Raw genomic sequence first — 26,649 nt, 5'->3', positions numbered from 1 at the left:
CTATAAAAGGGCACTGAGAATCTATGTGATAACAGTTTTCATAATGTCAGTACTACATGAGCCATCGATTTGTCCAACAATATGCTTCAGTCACCACAGAGAATTATAAATAATTAGTAAATTCTATTTGACTTTTCAAACCATTGCTTGTTTTAATATAGCAAGACTACCTCTTGTTATTACTTAGCTGATGTCACTTTTAGTTTATTGTGATCACTACTTAGGGGTTTACCTTCTTCACCACACCAAGCCTGCTAGGATTTTGCAGCACACAGACTTTTCTCAAAATTTAAGACCCATATAACTTGCTGGGGCAAGAGTTATAAATAACAGGAATTATAAACAGCCATTTCAATATCTAAAATATTATTTATAATCTTAACACTAGTGTAAGACTACAATGCTGAGGCCATAACTACCAGTACCAGAGGGACATAGATCTACTGGAGCGAGTCCAGAGGAGGGCTACTGAAATGATGAGAGGACTGGAGCACCTGTTGTACAAGGACAGGCTGAGAGAGCTGGGCCTGTTTAGCCTGGAAAAGAGACGACTGAGCAGAGACCTCATCAGTGTGTCTAAATATCTGAGGGGATGGTGTCGAGAGGATGGAGAGAGTCTCTTTTCAGTTGTGCCAAGTGACAGGACAAGAGGCAACGGGCACAAACTGAAGCACAAGAGGTTCTGGCTGAATATGAGAGGGCATTTCTTTACTGTGAGGGTAACAGAGCGCTGTAACAGGCTGCCCAGAGAGGTTGTGGAGTCTCCTTCTCTAGAGATATTCAAAACCCGCCTGGATGCCATCCTGTGTGATGTGCTCTAGGTGATCCTGCTCGGCAGGGGAGTTGGACGTTGATCTTCAGAGGTCCCTTCCAACCTCAACCATTCTGTGATGATCTGTGATTCTGACAGAAAACTCAAATTAACTTGCCTATTAAGGTGATGGTTGGAAGGAAGATTTTCCCTTACTGGACAGTTACTTATGATGACTTCAATAATATTATTGTTATTAGACTGTAAAATGAAAATATCATCCTTACTTTGTACGGTCTAGATTGGAGTTTCCTTTTGGAAGGTGAGTGTAGACTCTCACTGCTCACTGGCTCAGGGTAGGTAGGACTGAAGTGCCAGGTGTCTTCTCAGAGTAACGCTATTTGGCTAGTTTGCCAGCAAAGTAGGGATGCTTCCTCCATCCAAAACGTTATTTTTGGCTGGAGCAGATTTCTAAAACTGTTCAGGCATCAAACCTTACCAAAACAGTGAACTGGTGTGCTGGCGGAGCAGGAGAAGGAAGAAGAGACCGAGGAGAAAGGCACTGCTGTTGGGTTAAGCAGGAGAACTATGGTTTAGCTGGCACTCAGGTGACAGCATTTGTCCCTTATGTCTTTGTCCTCCTCCACCCTGTGCCTCAGCCTCCTGACTTTGCAAAGCTTGTTCTTACCCGTGATGGGGCAGGTGAGTGGTACTTTTGAGGTGTTCCGTCCAAAATCAGAGGCAGATTTTTTTGTAATCTGAGAGATGCTGTAAGTGGAACTATCCCCAATGTTTCAGAGTTATCCAAGCACATTAATATAATTGCAGCAGTAATAAATGGGAGTCTTTTACCTGTTCGTTGGATTACTACAGTGAAAATGAGTTTTTCACATTTTTACTGGTGTATTTAACACCCCCCTTTTTAATTATTTCAAATTAAAAGTCTCTTCCTTAAAAAGGAGGCGCAGTTACTTCTGCAGAGGAAATGTACTATTGTTACTACCCAAGCCTCAAGAGAGATGGCAGTTTACAAAACTGATGTTAAGAGTTCAAAGTCCTACGTATCCCTCTTTAAGGCTGTGAGATAAAAACAAATTGACCTGTACAACTAGACTGGAAATTTTTCTCCCCTCTATTTTAGAGGGTAGTGAGAAGTGATTTTGAGGGTTGTCATTATGGAGTATTGGGTTGGCCTTAAAGATGAGCAGTAACCATGTTGGAAAGTCTTATTGGAAAGTGGAGTAATATGGTTGACCTTGGTTTTGTCTATAATACTCCTTCCCTTTTGCTCTGATTGCTTCTTTCTCCATCATTCTAATTTTCTGTCAGCGTTATTCTGCTCCCTCTGCCTTTTTTCCTATTTTCTGGGACATGTGAGGATGAGTCTGGTGTGTGTCTTAGCCAAGAGTATCCTTACACTTCTTATCTTCTGCTGTTTTTACTGAAAGCAGTTGCGTGTTTAGTGAAAGTGTTGCCTACTTGAAATCTGCAGATGTAAGGACATCCATTTTTGTTCTTTTCCTAATTTTATTGTTTCTTTTATTTCTATTTCTTTTTTTTTTTTTTTCCCCTAGGCTGCTTTCAAAGTAAAGAGCTACTTTAGAAGAGAGATGTGAGGTAATATTTTCTCATTTACCCTTAAAACAATACTCTCTGCTACTGCACGCTGTTTATACTTCACAGGCTGACGTCGAAGTTTAGAAAGTGTGTGTGCCTATGTATCTACAGGAAGTATCAGTTTATAGGCCGTCTCCTTCCTTCCCACTGGAAAAGTGTAATGCTGCATTTCTGCTACTTCCTCTGTGCCCTATTATCCTTTGTGTCATGGTTTTCTGATCAAGTTTTGGGGCACCCTTCTGCTTCTGCAAGAGCTCATTCTTTCCATTTCCCGTCTTAGGCACAAAAGATTCTCAGTGTTTACAATGAGGATCTTGTTCGCCTTTTTTGTTTTCTGGCTGCTATGAAGGGGGGTTGGAGGTTGTCTCTTGCAGTCCCCCCTCTCTGTGTAGGGCGCTCTTTCACCAGACTAAGCAGCAATTGCCCAGAAGCAGAATTCCTGTCCATGGGCTTTTATCTTGAGATATATCTGGTGCCTGTCTGGTGGTGTGGTACAGTGGAGAAGAATTAGCATGAGAGAAAAAGCACACTTTTTAAAAGCAAGTTAGTGAGTTGAATTGACTTAGCACATAAGCAGATGGGTTTTACACTGACTGGCAGGATTAAATCCTGAGGAGAAGGGTGGAGCAGGACTTAGTGATTTAGCTCCACTGCAATGTGAATCTATGCCCAAAATAAGTTGTTTTGGTGTCTGCCTGTATCTGTGCTTCTTCTCCTCCAGAGCTGTCCTGGATTCAGTCTGGAATGAGTCATTTTCTTTGCTGGTTACAGCAGCGCTTAGAGCTTTTCTAGAACTTGAATTATAAAAAATTGCATGGTGCAAGATCAATACGTTAGTGCACCACAGACCTGTGATTAATCAGAAGCAAGGAAAATACAAGCTACTTGATATGTTACCAGATAGGATTTGAAAAAGCCACTCGCATACAGAAAACTGAAAATCTGTAATGGTAGGTTGTCTGAATACAAGTTGGAGCCTTCAACTCCACCCCACCAGGAAGAGGATTCTGCAGGCCGGTTCTGGAACTGCAGCTTCTTTGGAGATGAGAAAAGCTGGGGATTTGGGGTTCTGTTTTCCATTGTCTTGCAGCAAGGTATATGGGTGGAAAGGAAACAGTAAGGGTATATGTGATGTGGAAGATAACAATGCAACAGTGAGGCTGAAAAGAGTATTCCTGTCAATGGTATAAAGACTATGGATGACCACTTTTTGTGCTGAGCAGATTCAGTTTACCACTTTCAGTAAGTACCACGTGCTATGCAAGGTCAATAGTGGGAACATGTAATTTGGAAGGGCAGAGGGGGCTAATGGTGAGCATTGATGCAGTGCCTTCCCTCTTCACCAGGCTTTAAAAGATTCTTTGCCCTCTCAGGATTTCACGTGGCCATGTTACATGTCAGCAGAGCCCCTTGCTCAGGACCTGCTGGTAGGTCCGACTTTGATGCTAGCGGCACATGCTGTGTACGAGCAACATCGTGCTGCACGTCCCTGTTACTGTCCCCTGTGCAAGGCTCTGTGCCACCCTGGAGCTTCAGCATTATGATCCTGTTACTAATAAAACAAGGTGGGCTTCAAGCTTACCCCTGCATGCCCTGTGCTTTTATAACTATATGCCTTTCACCTTTGATCTGTGCATCAACTTCTTGGCAGCAACTTTCTGCACGTGGTAAAACTGTGTTAAGGGGCAGCTGAGGGGTAAAAGGTATGCTACTGTGTTTTGTCATCTTTTGAGGTCCTTTTGCTTCCTGGAGTGATGACTGACTTTTGTGAAAGTTCAGTGGAATGAGATCTCTCCTATATTATAAGGAATATTAAGAAAATGCAGAGATCTGTCTTCACAAAGAAAACGTCTGGCATATTGTGTCATTAAAACACGCTGGGAAGGCTAGATTTGGAACTAACATTCAAGATCACTGGAAAATGTTTGTTTACAATTGTTTTCTAACAAAAATACTTAAGTTTCAAATTTCAGGTGTTTGTGTATAATTTGTACTTGGTGGGAACTCTTTCAGTCTGCAAAGAGTACTCTCTGTTTCCAGAGACAAGAACCAGGTAAGGATTTTTCTTTAAAAAATAATGCTCAGAAAAAAAAAATCTGAAACTTGGTATTTGAAGAAAGCAAGTACTTACATTATTTTTTTTCTTTTTGTCTGAGTAGACCTCACTAAAAACTATAGAAAATGGCTAGATGATGTTACAGTATATATAGTGTGAATTACAATGGCTGTACTTTGGACTGTTCGTTTTTGCTCTTTGCCTTGTTTCTAATGCCGTTGGGTTACATTTAAGCACAGTAAAATTCATGACCCTGAAAATGATCAGTAGTCAAAACTGATGAACCCAGAGCCCTCAATAAGCAGGAGTTAGAGGTCTTTTTCTCCTTGTTCTAGTGCAACTGTGTGATGATTCCATGAGTATGTGCATCAAGGATTCTCAGTCCAGAGCTCTGCCAGTTTGGTTCAGTATGGTCTCCACTGACTTCTGGTTGCACGCATAATTTACCCAAAGGACACGAGTAAGAAAAGGGATTATTTTGGCTGCTTTGTGTTTCTGTGTTGCTGGTTGCAAGTTTGTCTTCCTTGAGTAGTTTAGTAAACTGAGAAATTATCTTGTGGTGGTCAAATCATGAAACGTAGCTTGATGTGTCAGCAGTAGCACAGTGCTAGAGTTACTGTGTGCCCTTGTCTCTGTGCTCCGTTTTCAGCTACATCAGCCTTGTTTGTGAGGGTTTGGGTTACTTTTCTTGAGCAATGCAGTGAACTGACTTATCACAGAAGTATTGCAGTAGTAGTTGACTAATGTGATTGTGGGACAGATGAAGGAACATGTGAAGAAAATGAGTATTTTTTTTATAGCAGGAAATGCTGCTCTAATTAAAGTGGCTGGACCAATTTACCCCTGTATTTCTAGACTTTTCAAACCTGTTGTGATGCCATGATTTGAAGTATCAGCAACTATTGCCTAAATGAGTATGAAGCTGTGGTTTTTGTCATATATTGACACTATTCTGATTTGGTTTATTTTTATTTTCATAGGATATCAAGTTACAATTTTTATCAGCACCTGAAATTGGCCATTAAGCTACAGCAAATCAGAATCTTCACTTGCTTATGAAAGGTGTTTTTCAGATGTACTTCAGGCTGTTTAGATTCTTTTAAAACAAAAACTTTGGATGCTGGAAATGCTAGTACAGAGCTGCAGGAGGCACAGGCCGTTCCAGAGACCACAGAGTCAAAGTCTACAAAATGTAGCTCTGTGGCTCTCTCTCATTCCTGGTTCAGGTAAAGTGAAATTTTATTGACCTTGCTTTTAATAACAGAAACTTGTAAAACAGCACACAATGAACTAGAGAAACCTTGCATAGTTTTCCGCCAGGAAGAGAAAGGGAACTAGATCCATGTGGAGCAGTTTCTAATCATATCAGTAACGTGCCTCTGAGACCCATTTGGCTAATTCCTACTCAGGCAACAGATCCTACCTCAAATAGCCAGGACCTGAAAGATGGGAAGGCAGCTTTGCTTGGTCTCCCTTTCCAGGACGAGTGATCAAAAAAACTCCTCCTTTATCGACTTGCTATATGAATTCTTACTTGGAAAATGGAATAATCTGGAAGAATTGTAGTAGAGATGTTAACATGGTTCCCAGCTCCAGAGAGTTTCTGTTCCTTTTAAATTGTTAATTTGTTAATTAAATTGTTAATTTCTGTACATAGGTGTCCCTCATCATCTCACAGACCATCATCATCACAGAATGGTTGAGGTTGGAAGGGACCTCTGAAGATCATCTCATCCAACCCCTCTGCCGAGCAGGATCACCTACAGCACGTTGCAAGGATGGCATCCAGGCAGGTTTTGAATATCTCTAGAGAAGGAGACTCTGCAACCTCTCTGGGCAGCCTGTTACAGCGCTCTGTTACCCTCACAGTAAAGAAATGCCCTCTCATATTCAGCAGGAACCTCCCGTGCTTCAGTGTAGGCCCGTTGCCTCTCATCCTCTCACTGGGCACAACTGAAAAGAGACTCTCTCCATCCTCTCGGCACCGTCCCCTCAGATATTTAGACACACTGATGAGGTCTCTGCTCAGTCGTCTCTTTTCCAGGCTAAACAGGCCCAGCTCTCTCAGCCTGTCCCTGTACAACAGGCGCTCCAGTCCTCTCATCATTTCAGTAGCCCTCCTCTGGACTCGCTCCAGTAGCTCCATGTCCCTCTGGTACTGGGGAGCCCAGAACTGGACACATTGCTCCAGGTGTGGCCTCACCAGGACTGAACAGAGGGGGAGGATCACCTCCCTTGACCTGCTGGCAACACTCTTCCAAAAGCAGGCCAGGATACCGCTGGCCTTCTTGGCCCCATGGGCACACTGCTGGCTCACGGTTAGCCTGCTGCCCACCAGGACTCCCAGGTCACTCTCTGAGCTGTGGAATTCCATATGCACATTCACCATCTTCATTTCAACCAGTAGCAAGTGAAATCCTCTACCTAGAGGTCAGTTACAGGCTGTGTAAATCCCCCCTTTGCACTATCAAATCGATGATCTTCTTAAAATAACAATCTCTTATTAATAACAATTCCAGACATGCATTACACAACAGAAATATAAGAGTGACAAAAGTTGTGAATGCACTTAGAGACACAGCAGCAAAACAATGATTTCCACAAGGTCAAACCATGATAATTATATTCTCCAAATATTTCAGGAGGGTAATGTTCATGACATCACTTTTGTTTTGCAATCAAAATCTGTCAGACCATTATTATAAAATAAATTGAAAAAAAAATCAGAAATCTGCTTCCTTTACATAGAAGGTGACTTATTTCAGTAGCAAACCAGATCAAAGGGTATCAACTATCCTGGAAGTTCATCAGCGAACCACTACTTGAGAACTGTGTCAAGTGTAACATGCAAGGACAAGTGTTGTAGACTTACTCAATCCCAATGGGCACTTGGCATACCTCACATATTATCATACAATTAACAGTTTCTGTTGGAGAGGCCCAGAAATTAAGCAACAAAGATGTTGCAGGTCAAGTTTTACAGATTACCATCCACTTGCAAAGTATTTGTCTCTCCAGTCCTAACAGTTCTCATTGCAATCTTCAGATTATATTTGCTTCCAAAATTAAAATGATCACAGCAGTGGTAAATAAATGTAACTTACACACATATGTTTTCAAGATTTTCATAATAGAAAAACTCCCACCTTGAGACCAGAAAAAAAAACAACACACTTTATCATAAGGAAAACAGGTTAACTTGTGTGTGCATCTTCATCACCTGATTTTATACGCGGTATTTTAATACCACGTCAATCCTGCTAGTGTAACAAAAGAAATTAATTTAAGCACATCAGTTCTAACTTCCACCTTTAGGTATTTTAACAAAGGTATTCTGTCCAAAAAAGTGTTGTTATCAATTGTATTTTTAAAACCCAACCTGAGAGTTAGTATAGGCAAACACTGCCTAGCAGAGATTACAAAAACCATTTGCTAGAGTCACAGAATAGCCAGGAAAGTCAGACACAAAACATCTTGATTTTTTTCAGGAAACCCTTCTTAGTTGGCACCTTCTTCCACTCAGATGTATGCATTATACTAACTGCAGTATCTCAAAAGATGCCAAGACAAACAGACCAAGTCTCCTTGTCAGACACATTTTTTTTTTTTTTATAAGAGAAATAAATAATTGAATCAGTATTATGCAAAACTGAGCTTTTTGCTAAGCAGACACAAACATCTCAATCTGCACATCAAACTTTCTATCTTTCTATCTAAATCCCAGGCTAAAATGTCATGATTTCCACTAACTTAACTAGGTACTGGAAACACTTTGGAGTGATGCGTTAAGGGTTGGAAAACATAACACCCCAAATAAACAATAAAATAAAGTTACAACTAAGGAAATACAAACACTTTTGTCTCTAGACTGATTTTGAAGACTGTTTGACAGAAATCATCAAGAGGAGAATTTGCCATCAGGCAAATTTGCAATCAGCAGTGTAACTGTTATTTGAATTGAGGGAACACTGAATTGGGGATAACTATTTGAATTGGGAGAAGAACAAAAAAAAAAAGAAGCCTATTTAGAGTAGGTAATCTTTGCTAAAAGTTTCAGTTCAGTTCCAAAATAAGCCTGACTTACAAAACTCCCAGTAAACAGATGAAAATCCAAGTCCTTTTATTTGCATTTTAAAGCTGATCAAAAATTAAGACACCCTCCCCCCAAAAACAAACAAACAAAAGCAAACAAGCAGAAAAGCCTTGTGCCATTGCAACATTGGTCAAACAGCTGCCTGAAGGCCCATTATCCCACACTCGTCTCCAAATGTCCAACATCTACTGAAGGCAAATCACATTATGCATCCACACGACCTGGTCTCATAAGAACTGCATAACAACAAGTACAACACGAGTCCAGCAAAAGACACGAGTACAGTCTTATGTTGTGTGAGATCCTGAGCCACAAGCTGAGGGACGTACCACAACCAACATCTCTAGAAGACAAACCGGAGCTTCAGAAATTCTTGAAACACCAGGAGCTATTTCTATCACAGGAAGTGTTTGATGACCTCTCAAGCTTCTCTCTCTTACTCAAAAGAGGCATCTAATTGCAAATGCCAGCAAATTGCAGTAACATACCATGGAAAAAATATAGCTAAAAATTATGAGAAAGCACAAGAGAACAGTCAAAACATATTCCGACAGAGTTTTAAAATAAAATGTGGTTTTAGTGAATGGATAAATTATATAAGTAGCATTTGTGTCTAAATGAGAACTGCTATTCAACATTATCACATATTAACGAAAAGCACTGTACAAATACTTTATAGACATAAAATTTCACATAAACATGATATGCTATCATAAAAGAGATGGAGGCTTAAATAAAAAAAAACAACAAACACATTGACATTTATCTTACAAAATCTCCACTGCACATTTACTTTTAAGAAAAAAAGGGAGATTTTTTTTTTCCCTCTCAAGGAGAACTATACTGACTAATACAGAATTGAAGTACTTGACTTTATCATCACTACTTTTGTGCTTTTACCAAGCATCCTGGTAAGCTCATTAGGGAACCACTCATTTCTCCATAATATCAAGAAGTTGCAGCATCTTACAGTCATAAGTTAGGAAAACTTCCACACGGTCCACAGGTTAATGAGATACAGTTCAGCTTAGCTGCTGCTGACTTCCTCAAAATTGTCCTTATCTCCCAAAGAGGTTGTGGCAGACCTTTTAGTTTTCTTATCTTTATTAGTCAAGCAATAAAAGCAATTATGATGCTGCTAAAACAAAGTAACACAGTAGAATTTCACATCTGTTTTTTTCCCCCACCTATTACTTTTCCATTAAAGAATGTAAATAATTGTAATTTAAAACATTAAGAGAGCTCCTGTAAAAGTGAAAGGATGCATCACACAATACAAGATCAAAACCGCAGCATGTCAGAGTCCCATTTCCATCCAAAACTCTTATAAGCTGAACTGCTGCACTTCAGCTCATATTTTGAATTGTTCAGAAGGAAGCAATGTGCATAGTCTGTTTTCATTTTTCTCCTCCTCTAAAGGCAAACACTTTTCCTAACTTTCATTACAACAACCTGTTGTATATAAAAAGGAGAGGAAATTCTTAATCATCTCCCTGATTTATTTATAAAAGACAATAATTTAATTAAAAAGAACATATTTTATTCCTGTCCCAACACAGCACGCATGACATCTCAACAAAATACACATACAAAGTAGGAAAGCACTCGATCTCAAATTTCCTTTTCCTCCCTTGACACTTCCTCTCGCATTATGGAAACATCCTTCCAAGTGTGACCTTCGCTAATCTAGAGCTTATTCACCATAAGAAATCCCCCTTCAAACCTCTGTTCAGCCTGCTCATGCCCCCCCCTGCAAAAGTCCCAGCCTCGGTTAAGGCAGAGGCCAACTACAACATCCACACGCAGAGCTCAGGACAGCATTGTGCATACAGGAAAAAGGCTTCTGACAACTTCAGCAAACTGAAGCTAACAGTGGCCTTGGACTGTGATCTGTTAAAGACCACAAATACCTGTTGCTTTGTTGTAGCATTAAGAATCCCATCATGTAAGTCCATCTCGGAGGAGGATACTCCCCTGTCTATAGAAGGTCAAAATAACTGACCATCTCTGCAAGTATCAACTTACTCTTTCCAGAAGTAGATATGAATTTTGTGCTGTACTCTATTTTACATAGATTAAAATACAAATATATAATTTGAGATCACTATTCCTTCCTGCCCAAGTAAACAAGATCTGAATATTGATTACAGAGACATCCGCTAAAGCAGCGCGTGCAAACACCAGGCGATCAGAGAACACAAATGCATAAAATAGTTTTAGATGTTGAAGGATTCCTACCCAGAAACACTTTGAAGACATTTGGGCAAGGCAGAAAAGGAATAGCAAAAAAAGGAATCAGATCTCCCACACAGGCAGCGGTAAGCCCTGGTGCTATTTCGGCCACCCAGCAGCCGTGCAGCAGCAGGTTAAATGCAGAGAACCCGGCATTACTGTTCCTCTGCTTCTCCCCTACCTCTGCAGCAATGGTCCCACACCTGAGGAAAGACAGCTGACCTGTGAACCATTTCCTAAACCACCACCTTTCAGCCAGCACACCTGAGGTAAAATAACCCAGGTTTTGCCCACCTGAACACACTGATCTGAAAACTGCAACACTCAAGGAGGAGATCAGTTGCTTCTACCTCAGGGCCACAGTATTAATAGCTTTTTATCTACTCTACTTCGAGGTATAGTCCAACCACATAGCCGGGGGAAGCGTAACGAGCACCTGCTCCCAGAAGGCGCTGTCTTGGTCTCCTGCCCTGCCTGCTCTGCAGCACCCAGAGCCTGCCTGTCCATGTGGCCAGCCAGGCAACTAATGCACAAAAAAACAAACCAAACAACCAAAACAGTCTAACAACAGCACAAAACAAACAAATAAAAGCAATCCAAGAACACAAATGTAATTGCCACAGGGTCATAGGAGCATCATCATCATCATCAAACATGAGTGGAGATAGCAGGACGAAACCGTGCCTTTGGGGACAGCAAACAGGCAGAAGGGCTTAACTACAGCACCGGGAGAGAAACCTCGGTCTGCCAGCGCATCTCTGTGAAACCAGGCCAGGAGAGGAATGTAACCTCCTTCCCTCACTGGTCCTTGGGACAGTGAAAAATATAAAAATATTCTGAATCGCAGCTAAAAGCTTAATATCTTAGCTATTATTAAGAAATGGTACAAAAAAAAAAAAAAAAAAAAAAAAGTGATATTTTCACAGAACCCAGTCACATAACAGAGACCACAAGCGAAAGCCACTAACAGGACTTCTGGAACTACCCGCCTACTGGAATCCAAATAGCTGCTTAAAAAGAAACTTGACTGCCCTCTGACCTGAGCCCAGCAGAGCACATTTCAGCCCGGGTGCTGAGAAGCCGCTCCGGGCTCGCTGTAGCGACCCGCTGGGGAACGAAGCCCCCCCGGGCCCACCCCGCCCGGCCGCGTCCTCCCAGCCGCCCGCCGAGAGCCGCAGCGCGGCGTGAGGCGGCGCAGGGCGGCCAGGCCGCGGCCTCGCAGCCCCCCGGCACCCCCCGGCACAGGCACCGCGCCCCGGCCCGGCCCGAGGAGCCGAGCCCCCCCCCCGGCCCCGCTCTCACCTTCCGACAGCTCCAGCTCCAGCTCCGCCAGGCTCTCTCGCACCTCGGGCGGCAGCGGCACGGCGTCCAGGGAGCAGCCCCCCCGCTCCGCCGCCATGGCGCGGGCCCCGCCGCAGCCGCCGCCCAGCGCGGCCCCAGGCGGGAGGACGGGGAGCGGCCGCGGCCGCAAGGCGCGGGAGGGACGGGCGGGGAGCGGGAGGAAGCGCCGCGCCGAGCCGCACCGGGCCGCACCGGGCCGGCCCCCGCGCACCGCGCAGCCGCCGCCGCAGCCCCCGGAGGCTGCCCCCTGGCGGCGCAGGCAGGGCGAGGACCCGCCGCGGAGGTTGGCACCGGGAGGGGGCTTCAGGAGGAGCCGGCCGCCTCCGCCTGCGAAGCCCGCGGAAGGGTCTCCTCACACGCGAGGCAGTGGCAGGGCAGCCCCCCTGAGCCTTCAGAGTAGACGTTTTTTCTGCACCTGCTCCTTCTTGAGTGGTGTGGCGGAAGAACATGGCCCTTCCACCACAGCTGGTGTCCCCTTCAGCAGGAAAGAAAATGACAGAGTTATTTCTGAATACAGGACAACTCACTAGTGAGGTGCCTGTGTCACAGGTGTAAGGAATCGTGGAATCATAAAATATCCTGAGTTGGAAGTCCATCAAGTCCAACTCCTGGCACCACAAAAGTCTACCCAAAAGTTCAGACCATAAGCACAGTCCAAACTCTTCTTAAACTCTGACGGGCTTGGTGCCGTGACTACATCCCTGGGGTTCCTGTTCCAGTGCATGACAACCCTCTCACTGAAGAACCTCTTCCTGATGCCCAGCCTGAACCCCTGTCACAGCTTGAGTCCATTCCCTTAGGTCCTGTCACTGGTCACTAAAGAGAACAGATCAGCGCCTGCCCCTCCACCCCCTCATGAGGAAGCTGTAGGCCGCAATTAGGTCTCCCCTCAGCCTCCTCTTTTCCGGGCATGTGGTGCCCAGAACTGCACACAGTACTCGAGGTGAGGCCGCACCAGCGCAGAGTAGAGCGGGACAATCATTTCCCTTGACCGACTAGCGATGCTCTGCTTGATGCACCCCAGGTTACATTTGGCCCTCCTGGCTGCCAGGGTACACTGCTGGCTCACATTCAGCTTGCTGTCAACCACTGCCCCCAGATCCCTCTGTGGGGCTGCTCTCTAATGTCTTGTTCCCCAGTCCGTACGTATAGCCAGGTTTGCCCTGTCCCCGGTGCAGGACCCGGCACTTGCTCTTGTTAAACTTCATGCGGTTGGTGTTTGCCCAGCTCTCCAATCTGTCCAGATCTCTCTGCAAGGCCTTTCCACCCTCAACAGAGTCAACAACTCCTCCAATAGTATCATCAACAAATTTGTTCAAAATACCTTCTAGTCCTACATCCAAACCATTTATAAAAACATTGAAGAGAACTGGCTGTAAAATGGAGCCTTGGGGGACTCCACTGATGACCATCTGCCAGCCTGATATGGACCCATTTACCACAACCCTTTGAGCCCTACCTGTCAGCCAATTGTTCACCCATCGTGTGATGTTTTTTGACGTGATGTTTCGTCACATATTTAAAAAAGCCCTTTTTATTTTCTCCCACAGACCTAGCCAGCCTCAACTCTAATTGAGCTTAGGCCGCATGAATTTTCTCCCTACAAATGTGAACATCATACCTGTAGTCCTTCCACATTGCCTGACCCTGCTTCCAGCAGACATACACTTTCTTTTTATGCCTAAGATCCAGAAGATCCCTGGTCAACAAAGATGGCCTACTGCCCCGCCTGCTTGACTTCCTGATATTTTGGAATTGCCTGAACCTGTGCTTTTAGGAGGCAGCGCTTAAAGACTGACTAGCACTGATGAATGTCAACACCTTCAAAAGCAGTTTCGCAGGGGACCTTGCTAACAAGTTCCCTGAGCAGCCTGAATTCTGCTCTCCCCATATCCAGGGCTGATGTTTTGGTAGCAGTTTTCCTTCTATCACCAAAGATTTTAATCTCAACCACTTCATGGTCACTATGACCAAGATGGCCACCAATTGCCATGTCCCTCACATGACCAAGATGGCCGCCAATTGCCATGTCCCTCACATGACCAAGATGGCCGCCAATTGCCATGTCCCTCACAACCTTCTCTGTTCTCCAGCAACAGATTGTTTTTTTTTTTTAAAGTTACTGATCCAGCATAAATTTATTTTGTCAATTTGAATGGGTATAGAACTTTGCAGAAGTTAACTTATTCTTGCCAAGATTTTATATCAAATTAGGTACTGTTTTTTTTTTCATTAAATCTCGTAAATTCAGGCCAAATCAGGTATAATAGGTTCTCCAATAGCTGTCATAGGAGAATAGTCAGTACATGTGTGAAGATAACATTGCACAGACTGGATCATATGCACACACTGACCCTAACCCAGGTATGGGACAATGTACAGGTCCATTATCAGGGATAGTGGAAGACTGAGTCAGCCTTCACAGCAACATGGGTGAGATCCTTTTTTTTTTTTTTTTTTTTCCCAATGCAACCTTCAGCCCGTCTAGGAAAAGCTCTCAAAGTTTATAGAATTAGCACAGTGCTAGCTCACTATTAGTGACAGTAGGCATTGCAGAAGCTCTTACTGAACATGAAGGAGGCAGTGCATTATTAATTTCTTGAAGAATAGCCAGGATGTCTTGCTGTGTTGTCTCTAATAGAAGTTCTTAAGGGGCTGGCACAAAGCTCAGCTGTGGTCTGCAGAGCACCACGTGGCTCCTGTCTGCATGCTTGCCTCTGGAACCAACAGCCTGGCAAGGGGCAAAGGAAGAACTGAAATGTTCTCTACTCCACCTACACCAGGCCTGTGGGAAATAGCACCTAGGTGCTTAATGACTCATGGGAGATTCATCACCAAGTCACAACACTGCCCAAGGGCAGCTATGCTTTCTCAGGGCTGCAGGCATGAGCCTGCATAGTGTCCTGCTCTGCTCCTGTAACCCAGAAATACAGCGTTGGGTGCTCCCACCAGAAAATGACAAAAATACCCAGAGCTGTCAGGGACAACAGTTTGTTGAGTCAGGCTACAATCAACAGGCAGAAACAACTGTTGAGAAGCCAAGAGGAGCAGGGGCAGTCCAGCACCTCCAAAACTCGTCAGGAGCATTATCTTCCTGCTCCAAAGGTTGGTACCAGACCTCCACATCCATAAGGCCAAGTGACACAAACTCCAGGCATGAATACAGTAATACTGATTATCCAGGAACACCAAATATATTGTGAGTGCAGTCATGGTGTTAAAGTTCCTAGGAAAAGTCCTAAGAACAATACCAGAGTTTCCATACGGAAGCACCTTTTAGCTGTTGATTTAAGGATATTAGCAAGAGTAGGATTTGAAAGCAATGTTAGAGTTTTTTTGTTACTTGTATGAGAACAAGCTCAATCACAGAAGAATTCAGGGAGTAGTGGCTTGACACTGAACTGGAAAATCATGAGACTGAGGGAAATAAATTAAAAAAAGGCAAATCCTAAATTCACAGAAGACTACATGCATCTTTGAGATTTTGGAGTTTTGTTTTGTGTATTTTTTTTTTTTAAAGTTGTGTTAGTCAATGATCTTAGAGAAATATTAAAACCCAAATAATTTTGACAGGAAAAAAAAGTAAAGATTTGTAAGGTGGAAACATAACCATACACTGTAAGAATTCACTAATAAAATGACATTTTAATAACTTTTTTTTAACAAAGAATCCAGCTATACACTATAGAAAAATAAACAGACAACTGACAATAACAGTGATGCCAGCACACTTCAGCTGTTAACTTAGTAGTAATTCCATACGACAATGTAAAACATTGTTCTTAGCGAAAAGTAATCTCCTCTTAAAAGTACTAAAATATAATAAAAAGTCATATAAAAATCTGATGTAAAAGCACTGCCCTTTATTCATTTGCACAAGAGATGACAAGTGCTTCCATTCGCCAGGGAATAACTCAGAAGGAACCAATAACTAGGAGGTTTTGTGGTACGGATTTCAGAAGCATTCAGATCACTTTTTCATGTTTCTCTGGCGAGGTGGGCCTGGAACTTGTCCTAAATTTAAATAAAACAAAGCAATATTAGAAAACTGCTTGTGTTATGAACCAACAGGATGCAGTTAGCAGCATGTTATTTCCTCAATGTGCTTCATATGAGCTACACTGAAAGCAATTACCATTTTCACAAGCCACCTAGGAACAATACAAAACAAGACTTGAAAGCTTATAATCCTAACAAAGCAAACATTCACACATCAAGAAAAATGCTCAATCGCAGGTATACTCTACACACAGCAACAGAATTGCTTAGTTCAACCCAACCCATCTTGCAATGATTCAATGTGCATTCTGTTGCTGGATCAAGTATTGTGATTGAGTAGATGTTGTAAAGTTCATTAGCACCTAGGAACGCATTTTGCTCAAAGCACTGTTCTAAAGGTTACTGCATCATTCTGTAACTCCTTACAAAGTCATCCTTACAATACCATATCTTTCCATTCTGAAAATTTCAAAAATGGTATGCACTGTGCTCTAAATTGTATTCCAGTAAAGTACTTCACACTTAGCATAACACAAAAATACATTATTCTATGAAATACTATCAGGTTTCAATTCTGAAATTCTTGGTTACCTGCATCTGCCATGAACGATTACAGTATTCAGGAAAAGGAAAAAAAAACAAAACACAAAGTCATGTTAAGGGTTCTAAGAAAAGTCCTGCTGAGAACAATGTCAGAGTTTCCATATGGAAGTGTCACTGTAGCTGTTGCTTTTAGAGATATAAGCAAGAGTAGGAGTTGTAAGCAAAGTTAGACTTCTAACTTTATTTATTTATTTATTTATTAACTTGTATTAGATCAAGTCAGAGGGAAAAACAAGCAACGTTCTGGACTTTCACCAGAGCTATTGTCCAGCTATACCAGGCTCCTATGAACTTCAAAGCCAGCATTTCTCTCTTTCTACAGAGGTTTGTGATTGTAATGAAAATCATGTGATTTTCAAGTTTAAATTTTCAAGGTGAACATTAAAAATGTACTAGGACTGCAACATGTGTAAGAATTTGCCTCAGAAGTTACCTTTAAGTTATTTTTCCAAATGCATAAACAAGTACTACTCACAATTACCAATACCTTCCATAATTTGTGGGAACTGAATGAGAATACAGTATCTCTACAATGTAGATTAAGTATTCAGATTGAACACTGAATTGAGGAACCAGTGAAGTAGATGTGTTTTGAATGAGCATCTGCAGTAACTGCAGGGCCAAGAGTCACTATTTAATACTGTGATCAGCAATTGAATGCCTACTCCTTCTCCCATAAAATCACCTCAGAGATGATCTGCTGGTAAAGACCAAAGAAGTGGCCAGCAATAAGAACACAAGTGACTGCCACAGAAGTCAGTCTGCTGGTTCACTGAAGTATTTTTTTCCTCATCTCAGGTCAACCAACATGAAACCAGACATCTTTGGGCATAAGCTGAAGGACAGTTATAAAATGAAAGACTGCTGGGAAACAGCAGTTGACAGTGGTTATGCTCAGTGGAAGAAACATGGAAAACAGTGACCGTAGTGACCCAAGACTGACCTTCTGAATTAAACAACTGATCCTGGGAATGAGCAGCTAGAAGCAATACAGGGAAGAAAGGAGCAATAGCAGACAAAAGGGGTAACAGTTGGACAAAAACATTAATAACATTATCTGACTTGATGGTCCACAGATGTTGAGACCAGGAAACTCAGTAAGATAAACCCGGATGGGTAAAGCAAGTTTTGGGGAATATGCTCCAAAGAGGAATGGCCAGCAGGCCCTTCTAACTGCACAGAGTCAGTGGAGTCATGCAGCAGGAAGCACTGGAGCCTTGTACTGCTCCCCGCTAAGGGGATGAAGTTATGTGCTACACCTTGATTTGGACTGTGGAAAGCATGATCTCATTCCTGTCAGTGACCTGGGCTAGCATGGGTGCCCTCCCCTAGCCACCTGCTGGGATTGGTGTGCAGAGGCATGATCTTCCCTGGAGCAGCCATGGGATGGGCTGTGTGATCCACTCCTTTGTGTGTGCATATTGTAAATACTATGCTGCTGTTTTAATAAATTTTTCATTTAGAATTACTGCTTCACTAACTTCACTATACTTTTATAACTTCTTTAATAACTTCTTGTTAATAAATACTTGAATTAAGCAAACTTGTCTTTTCCCTGACAATCACAGCCACATTGCTTGCAATCCAGAAATACTAATACACCAGAAACAGTTTAGATATAAGTCCCAAAAATAAGAAAACATTGGAAAACACATCTAATCATATCTTTCCATCATATTGTCTCCCCATTTGAGGAGGGGGAGTGGTTGAGGTGACACAGTGACAAATGAGGGAAATACGATAGTTCATGCTAGAGAGGCAGCCCTATTCAGCTATTACAATGATTCTCTGACTTGAAGGTAAGTTAACTCCATAAAATTCATTTAAAATACACAACTTGCTAATTTAGACTTGATAACAGGAGAGGAAAAATCGCATGGAAATTATTCACCTTGATCTCTGAAGAATTTCACTGAAGTTGTTCAAAGAAATGCCACATGTGGACTAGTTTTAGGTATGATTCACAAAAAGGTTTAGTTTCAGAGACTTATTTTTTATCCCCCTCCCTCCCCCCCAAATTATTAATTAAAATGATGTTCTTTACATTCTCTAAGTATTATAGGCAGAGTCTTTAAGTACTGTAGGAAGACCCTTGTAAAAAGAATCCCAGACTGCTCGCAGTTCTGAGAGGTAGCGTGGTTCCTCTTACCTAGTTGCAAACCTCCTAGTCTTTGCTGGATAACCTCCAAGTGATGGATATATTCTGTTAGTGATCGTTCAGGATCCTGAGTAGGCACAAATGACTTTTCTGAAGCTGAACTTGTGGATGGAGTCGATCTTAAAAAGGAAAACACAGAGTTTTGTTCTTATTGCACACTGTCCTGGTTTCATCTGGGATTGAGTTAATTTCCCTTCTAGTAGCTGGTACGGTGCTGTGTTTGGGATTTAGGATGAGAATAACATTGATACCATGCTGATATTTTAGCTGTTGTAGAGTAGTACTTATACTAAACCAAGGACTTTTCAGCTCCTCACACTGTCCTGCCAGCAGGCAGACTGGGGGTGCAGCAGGAGCTGGGAGGGGACAGACCCAGGAGAGCTGACCCAAACTGGCCAAAGGGGTATTCCATCCCATCTGAGGTCATGCTGAACAATTAATATGGGGGAGCTAGACAGGGTAGGGGGACTGGCTGCTCCGGGATAGCTACTTAAGCTACTATTGCTTAAGATCTGGATGGGCATGTCAGCCCAGGTAAACAATTTCTTTGTACATCAGCTGTCCATCCCTCCCCCTATACCTCCCCCTCAATCTTTATCTCAATCCCTCAATCCACCAGTTCTCTCATTTTTATCCTTTACAGTTCTCTCCTCTATCCCAATGAGGAGAAGTGAGGGAGAGGTTGTGTGGTACTCAGCAGCCTACCTGGTTAAATCACAACACTCAGTTTTCTTTAACCAGCAGACTATAATTTTATTCATAAAGTACCCAATTTATAATAAGAAAGTTTAAAAAAAAACATGCCATGCTGATGGAAATGTGAAATACTACCATTCACATCAACTGCTAAAAGTCTGTATTATAAGAAGGAAGCCACAAATGAGGAATAACTTGTGGCTATGCATTATCTGAGGTTACTCTGGGTGCTTGGAGAGTCTGGAACTGGGAAGGTCAGTGACAAATGAAGGCCACGTCCCTCCAGCTCCAGCACTGAGCTTGCAGCTCAGGCATTTTCTTAGCAACACTGTGCAAAATGCCACCTGTGACATACAACCCAGCAACAATCATCTGGGATCGTATTCCTGTGCAGAACTGGACATAATTAATGAAAAACTGGAAAAAACACACACAGCAAGTTCCCCACCTCCCATTCAAGTGTGTTCACAGTCCAAAGGCAACTAATACTAATGCAGTGTTGTCCTATGGTAGAAAAGCCACTTCTGCTGGAAGGTGAACCTACTTTCTTGCATTCTTAACGTAAATCTCCAGTTTAGAAGGCAAAAGCAGCAAGAATTACTCCTCAAAGAAGGTAACAGACATTACCATTTTAAATACTTCAGCCTGTCCAAATTAAATCGGGGAATGCCACTAGGAGTATTCTCAGTCAAAGAACATCAGACATACTCAAAGGAAATGAGAATTTTTCTTCTCCTGTAGCATCCTGAACCAAATTAAATACTTACCAGACCTAAGAAAACAAATGCCTCCTCTTGTTCAAGTACCTCCTCCAATAAGTGGTTACATTTTTAGGAAAGACAGCCCAATATGGCGATTACACAGAATGCAGACTACAGACTAACCTGTTGTGTGACCAGTGAGAGGATCTGGGCGAGTGGCTCAAAAATCTCCCAGAGCTGGTTCTGTGACACAACCCAGTGTCCCGGGTTGGAGGAGAGCTGACATTAACAGCTAGAAGCTGCTGCTGTTTCAGAATTTCTGTTCTAGCACCGGAGGCTGCGTTAAGAAGAAAACAGTTAAAAAAATATTCACTGAGAAGCCACTCAATGCAGCCTATTATAAATACAACCAATAAATAAATAAATAAAAACACAAGAATTGCAGCAGCATACATTTGTTTTTGGTTTTAAATGCATCGATAAAAAATATATTTCAGCTAATGCCTTTTTTGTATTTTTTTAAATCAAATTTAACAGAAGTTTGACATTTCAGTGTTCAAATTATTTCCTGCAAATGGAGAACATCTGACACAAGCATTTTTTTCCCCCCAGAGAAATTCTAATAACTATTTTTTGCTCTAACTACGTATGAAAAATTATGATTTAAGAAGTGTAACTACCCCAACGCCTTACCTGTATTACCTCCTGTACTGTGAGGAATGGTTTCACCCTGTACACTCTTTCTGTTAAGTTTGTTCCACTTTTTCACCAAAAACTTCAACCTTGATAACAAAATTAATTTGTATGATCATTAATAACAAGCAAAAATAAACTAAGTTTTAATATTAAACTCTTTGTTGGTACAAATCATATGAAACAATATAAGTAACAATCCTTGTACGGATGGAGAAAGAATTCTTCAATTTCAGTCCTTAAAATGAAGGCTTATACCATTTTGCTTTACAACAATACTCCGAGGGTTCCAGAAGCACAGCACAATTTACACTTGGTTTACATTAAATAACATTTAAAGTCTAGCAGGTCAACACAACAATCCATAAGAATTCTTGAGAGCTGACAGGAGTCTGTCATCATAAAATCCCAGAACACCTGGCTTCACTGACTCAAATGCCATTTTCATTATATTGCTAACTGAATGGATATGATTCATCATGGAGACACAGCTAGATGCAGCCCACAGGACACTTGCTTTCAGCCAACTAAGGGATGAAAATGAAAAGAGCAAGCAAACACTGCCTAAGAAACCCTAGCTCTTCTCCAATCTGCCACAGGCCATGTCAGAAACTAAATTCACTGCAATTTATGAAAGTTTCTGCTTACACCAGAGCCAGCAGTGTGCAGTGCACAGCTACTGCCAGTGTCCTCCAATGAGGATTATGTTGCCTATAACTACTATGCAGCACCAGGAAGACCTGAGCTTAAGAGCCAGGGGTAACAGCAGACTGTTTAAATGACTTTTTTTTTTTTTTTTTTAAAATCTCTTTACGTACTTTTTTTCCCCCCCCGAAGTTACTAAACACTGAAGAAATCTCTTAAGAACACAATCTATGGGACCCTATACATCTAGGGAAGAAGAAAAATCCAGTAATCCAGTCCCTCAAAATGGTTCAAGTTTGGATAGCAAAAAAGGAACAGACATTGGAGCTTAACCACAACATCCTCTTGAGTCTTGGGATGCTGACGTTGTGAGCTGTGGGATGGTAGATAACACCTTTCGTTTGTATCTGGCTCTAAGGCACTGGAAATGTCTGCAAGTTTTGGCACTGCTCTTCCACTCTGACTCTAACCTCCAGGGAGTTTTGTGGCAGCTCCTCCTGCCTCAGAGGATTAGTTTGGAGGTCACTTTCCTCCATCCTTTGATATGGCTATCATAGCGTCTACCTCAAAGACAACAGTACAAAGACATCCTGTACCATCTCCTGGAAGTCTTTAGCTTCTTAATAACATTTTTCCAGTGCATCCAAATGGATAAGAACTGAAAGGATCTCAGTTTCTAATTGCTGTGCATTGATTTGCAAATATATTGCATCTGAGCATCTCTCAAGATGACAGATACAGCTTTTACAAATCTTTTGTTTAGTACAAATGCAACTTAGCACTGACTCTGAAATAGAAATCTGACCAAAATTACAGCTAATGAGTCACATCTGAACTAGTTTTGGAGAAAGCTTTTGCTTAATATTAAGTATCATAAACCATCAGAACTATTCATTTTTTATATTTCCAGTAAAACAAATGTTCTGGTTTTACCTTGATACAGCGATGACTGCTCTGACTGCACATCTGAACTTGGTAAAAGGGCGAGAATGGGAAACAGAAAGCTGCAGGTCTGCAGGTGCAGGGTAGATTCCCATACGTGCTATTAGAGACAGGGTTGCTTGCTCACAGTCCTGAAATCCACCGAGGAGCAGCAAGAGGTATTTCTTCTGATAAACTAGAGCCTTTCTAAAGCTCTCTGCTCTTAGATACTTCCTATATAATTTCTGCAACTGGAGGAAAAAAATAAAAACAAACAGCCATTAAAATTTAGCTACATCAAGCCCAGAAAAGTTGATTCCTTTTTCCAGCAAGGTTTTCCACAAATCAGTTATGCATCACTATTTAAACTTATTTTGCTTTGCGATACTGTAGAAAGCTATTTAATAATTATGAAGTATGGAAGAACTGTACATTTCTCTTTAAAATGAATTTTTGAATGAGTATCTGTACTACCAACTCTGCACCAAAACTGTCCAAGTCACAAAGTAGTGGTATTGTACTTTGAACACCATATAAGAAGGTTTGTAGTAGTCTACTGAATTTCTGTACACCCACGGAGTCTTGACTTGACTAAAGTTTTGGCATGATGTCTGATTGGTGTACTGTCTTCATGTGGTGTCTATACTACAGATACAAGGGCAGCCGCAACACCTCTGTACCTAGCTAAAAGCACACAACTTTGGAGTATCAGACTGCCTTAAATGTCCTGAAAGTTTCACAACAAAATTGTCATACCTGAGATTCAAAAACTGTTTTACTCCTTAACAATTAAAATAGCACTTGTATAAAATATTAACCATAAAGCACATCAGTTTAAGTACCCACCTAATTTAATTATAATTAAGTTTGTCAGAATAAAAGTATTTAAGATTAGGAAAAAAGAAATATGAAAATCTAGATGTTTGATAATTTCACGCTTTGACAAGAAATCCGGATCTCCCTCACATTTAAATGTAGAAAGAGATTCCAAAAGGTAGGTGACTTTTGGTGCAAGTTTCTGTCTAATATCAAGAAAGTTAAAAAGGATCTTTTCTGACATAGGACATATGAGGAAAGAATGTTCCTAATTTAATATGCAGCTATGCAGCTTCTGAAATCATTTAACTATAAGATCACCTTTTAAAATGGCAACTGAAAAGATTACAGCAAAAGATTACAGCATTAAATTCAAATTAAATGCCATAAACTGACAGATATTTAAAATCTTAGTGGCTGGAAAGGTGTCCAGCAGAAAAGAACCTGGGGGTGCTGGTTGAAAGCTGGATGAACATGAGCAAGCAGTGAACACCAATGACAGCCTGGTCTGCATCAGAAACAGCGTGGCCAGCAGGACCAGGGAAGTGATTGTCCCCTTGTACACAGCATTAGTGAGACCACACCTTGAATGCTGTGTTCAGTTTTCAGCCTCTCACTACTGGAAAGATTTTGAATTGCTTAAGCATGTGCAGAGAAGAGCTAGGAAGCCACTGAAGGGAGCAGAGAACAAGGCTTATGAGGAGCAGCTGAGGGGACTGCGATTGTTTGTTTTGGAGGATGCTGAGGGGAAACGGCAGAGGTTAGATTGGACATTAGGAAGAATTTCTTCACAGACAGGGTGGTTAAGAATTGCATGGGCTGCCCAGGGAAGTGGTAGAGTCCCCCAACCCTAGAGGTATTTAAGAGTCGTGTGGGCATGGCACTGAGGGACTTGGTTTAGTGATGGGACTCAGTAGGTCAGGCTGATGGTTGGACTTGGTTGTCTTAAAGACCTTCCAACCTAAACAATTTCATCCCTACAAATCTGAACTGCGCAATTCCTGCCCCCCTATAACAGCAAGTTTTTATCATATTAATAATAAAGACAACCCAAGCAGAATTACTAAATTAGTTGCTCTACATGTGACAATAATCACTTAGGCAATGATCAAGAATGATAATCCAAGGACTGAACTTTCCAGACGGTTTTATGACCTTGAGTTGGTAATAGTTCTCACACAGCAAATCTGTGCAACAGACAAAGATACTGAGAGCAAAGTGCCAACGGTTTAAATGATGTGCTAATGTTTCCAGCACTGTCTGCTCCTGAAGCTCCAGATGCTCCATTGGCTAGCCATCACTATCATTTTACCTTAGGACTGGAAGTTTCTACCACTGGTTTGTTTTCAATTTCAGCAGTTGCTTTAGCCAGTTCTGACTCTGCCCGCTTCAGTGCATTCTGCAGAATGCTTCTCTCTTGCTGCCAAGCGTCTCTTTCCAGTTGTTGAACAGAATCAGCATCATCTGTAGATCTGATCTAAAAAGAAAACAAAAGTACATGAGCTGTGATAGTTCTCACACATTATTTGACTTGAAATATTTGGCTGTGGAAGTAATAACCTAACTTTACGGACAGACTAAAAAACAGCTATCCTGATAGTCACTAGTGGCATTCAGGGACAAAATGGTACAAAAGTAAACAGAAATACACAAGCAGCCCTAGTTAAGAAGTTACAAATTAATTGTTAATCAAATCACTCCTTCCCTCTGTATATGTCTGATCAGTGCCACTATACTTTCAGAGGTGGGACAAAATAGCATCTTGAGAACAAGAGCAGAGGACATACAATTATGTCAAATAATAATTATTTAAAATAGTTCAAATTATTATTAAAAATAGTTCAAACATGGGAAACAAAACCCATCTGTATTACACTGAACTGGACGGAAGCTACTTTACGTTAGTCTTGCCAGCAAGCATCCCAGTAAGGATTACAGTCCTGCCATCCTAGGCATTCTGTAGACAGAGCTGCAAAAGCTCAGTTTGAAGGCAGTAACAGATGCTTGTAATACCTGAGGAGTCCTATCTGATATCCATCAGGTTGATTTCCACTGCATCACTTGGCACGATTACTGCCTATTTGTTTTGGTACAAATTCCTCTGTAGCATTTTGCCTGTATACCTAATAGTCCTCTACTTATCACAACCCAAGGAAGTAACAGAAGTAAATGCCTTCAGTTTCCAGAGCATGTAGTTCAGCACACTTAACTGAAGGAGAAATTCAAGGAGGAACCTGAAACAAGAGGCAATTCTAGAGAACATAAAAGCCTGAAAAGAGGGCAGAGAGGAGGGATCTTTGTGACCACAGAACTAAGGACATCAAGGTGCATTTGTTCTCTAAACTAAAGAAAAGCACGTCTTTAGGTTTTTAAGTGGAACCTCTCATTAAACAAAAATAGAGTCCCTGTATTTTTTGTGATCATTACAATTGCTTCCTCCAGTACCAAAGTTTGATCCAACAACAGAACAGACTGTTATACCAAGAATACCAAAAAAATAATGTTAAGAGGCCTGCTAACAGAAGATGACCTCAGAAAAATTTAGGAGCACTGAAAAGCATTTATAGCAGAGTTTCTGAAGACAATGGCCTAATTATACCAAAAAAAAAAAAAAAAAAAAAAGGACCCAAACATGTTTCTCAGTTTTTTTTTTCCCCTATTCCAGTAAAGTAATAACTTGGAGTAAGCTAAGCCAGACAAACAGTTTACCTCTGCTAAGTCAGGTTTAAATGGAGCCATTAGGTTGTCCTTATTCCCCACAAGCTCTCTGACCATTTTGTCCACAGCAGAGGGCCATATAGGTTTGTGAGAGGAAGGCTTAGTCAAATCAACTTCAGAGACACCTACCAGAGAGCTTGCACCATGCCTAGCCAGCTGTTCATAGATCAGACTTGTATTACAAAGAACATGAGAAAAGAAGTTACCAAAAGCCTCATGTTCTGAAAAGTCACAACTTTTTCTCAAAGGTAGGTTTTTGGGGGATCTTCTACAAAATTGTATGTCAAGCAGATGAGGGAGTAGAGGAAGGATGAATTTAACAGAACTAAGATTGTTAGCCATAAATCAAAAAAAGGTCAGAATGGCTGCAATGCATTTGAAGAGCTCTCTTAAATAGAAAAGAAAGATATTTATGACAGTACAAACTTCTGTGGTGAATAATATGGAATTTTATGGAACCGAGTTCAGTTTTCAATAATCCCTAGGTATAAGATATCTGTAATACCGCAAACATGAAACAAGACGTGCCTCCTGAGATGAAAAACCATTACCACACTTTTTGAAAACTGCTTGGCAATTTAATGGAAAATAACTGTGTCCGGATGCATA

General features: G+C 41.6%; 2 protein-coding genes across 14 annotated transcripts in view; both read right to left on the bottom strand.

The window, feature by feature from the left end:
- Window positions 1-12,282, bottom strand: part of DIP2A (disco interacting protein 2 homolog A) — a gene marked incomplete at its 3' end in the record, with an annotated part of 108,127 nt that extends 95,845 nt beyond the window's left edge. For all 7 annotated transcript variants that reach the window (XR_014618569.1, XR_014618570.1, XM_084289424.1 and 4 more), the window contains exon 1: window positions 12,052-12,282. Coding sequence is in view for 5 of the 7 variants with exons in the window: in XM_084289424.1 (XP_084145550.1) it covers window positions 12,052-12,148 (97 nt within the window). The remainder of the gene's footprint in view (window positions 1-12,051) is intronic.
- A 3,439-nt stretch (window positions 12,283-15,721) lies between these two features.
- PCNT (pericentrin) overlaps window positions 15,722-26,649 on the bottom strand; it is a 79,446-nt gene continuing 68,518 nt past the window's right edge. For all 7 annotated transcript variants that reach the window (XM_084289264.1, XM_084289269.1, XM_084289265.1 and 4 more), the window contains 6 exons: window positions 24,635-24,799; window positions 22,519-22,757; window positions 20,941-21,029; window positions 20,431-20,584; window positions 18,842-18,969; window positions 15,722-16,104 (listed from right to left, as the gene is read on the bottom strand). In XM_084289264.1, coding sequence (XP_084145390.1) covers window positions 16,061-16,104; window positions 18,842-18,969; window positions 20,431-20,584; window positions 20,941-21,029; window positions 22,519-22,757; window positions 24,635-24,799 — 819 coding nt within the window. In that variant the 3' untranslated portion in view covers window positions 15,722-16,060. The remainder of the gene's footprint in view (window positions 16,105-18,841; window positions 18,970-20,430; window positions 20,585-20,940; window positions 21,030-22,518; window positions 22,758-24,634; window positions 24,800-26,649) is intronic.

The sequence above is a fragment of the Netta rufina genome (genome assembly GCF_964035555.1).
Source record: "Netta rufina genome assembly, chromosome: 6".
Classification (NCBI taxonomy): domain Eukaryota; kingdom Metazoa; phylum Chordata; class Aves; order Anseriformes; family Anatidae; genus Netta; species Netta rufina.
This window is presented reverse-complemented; position numbering and strand designations above follow the sequence as displayed.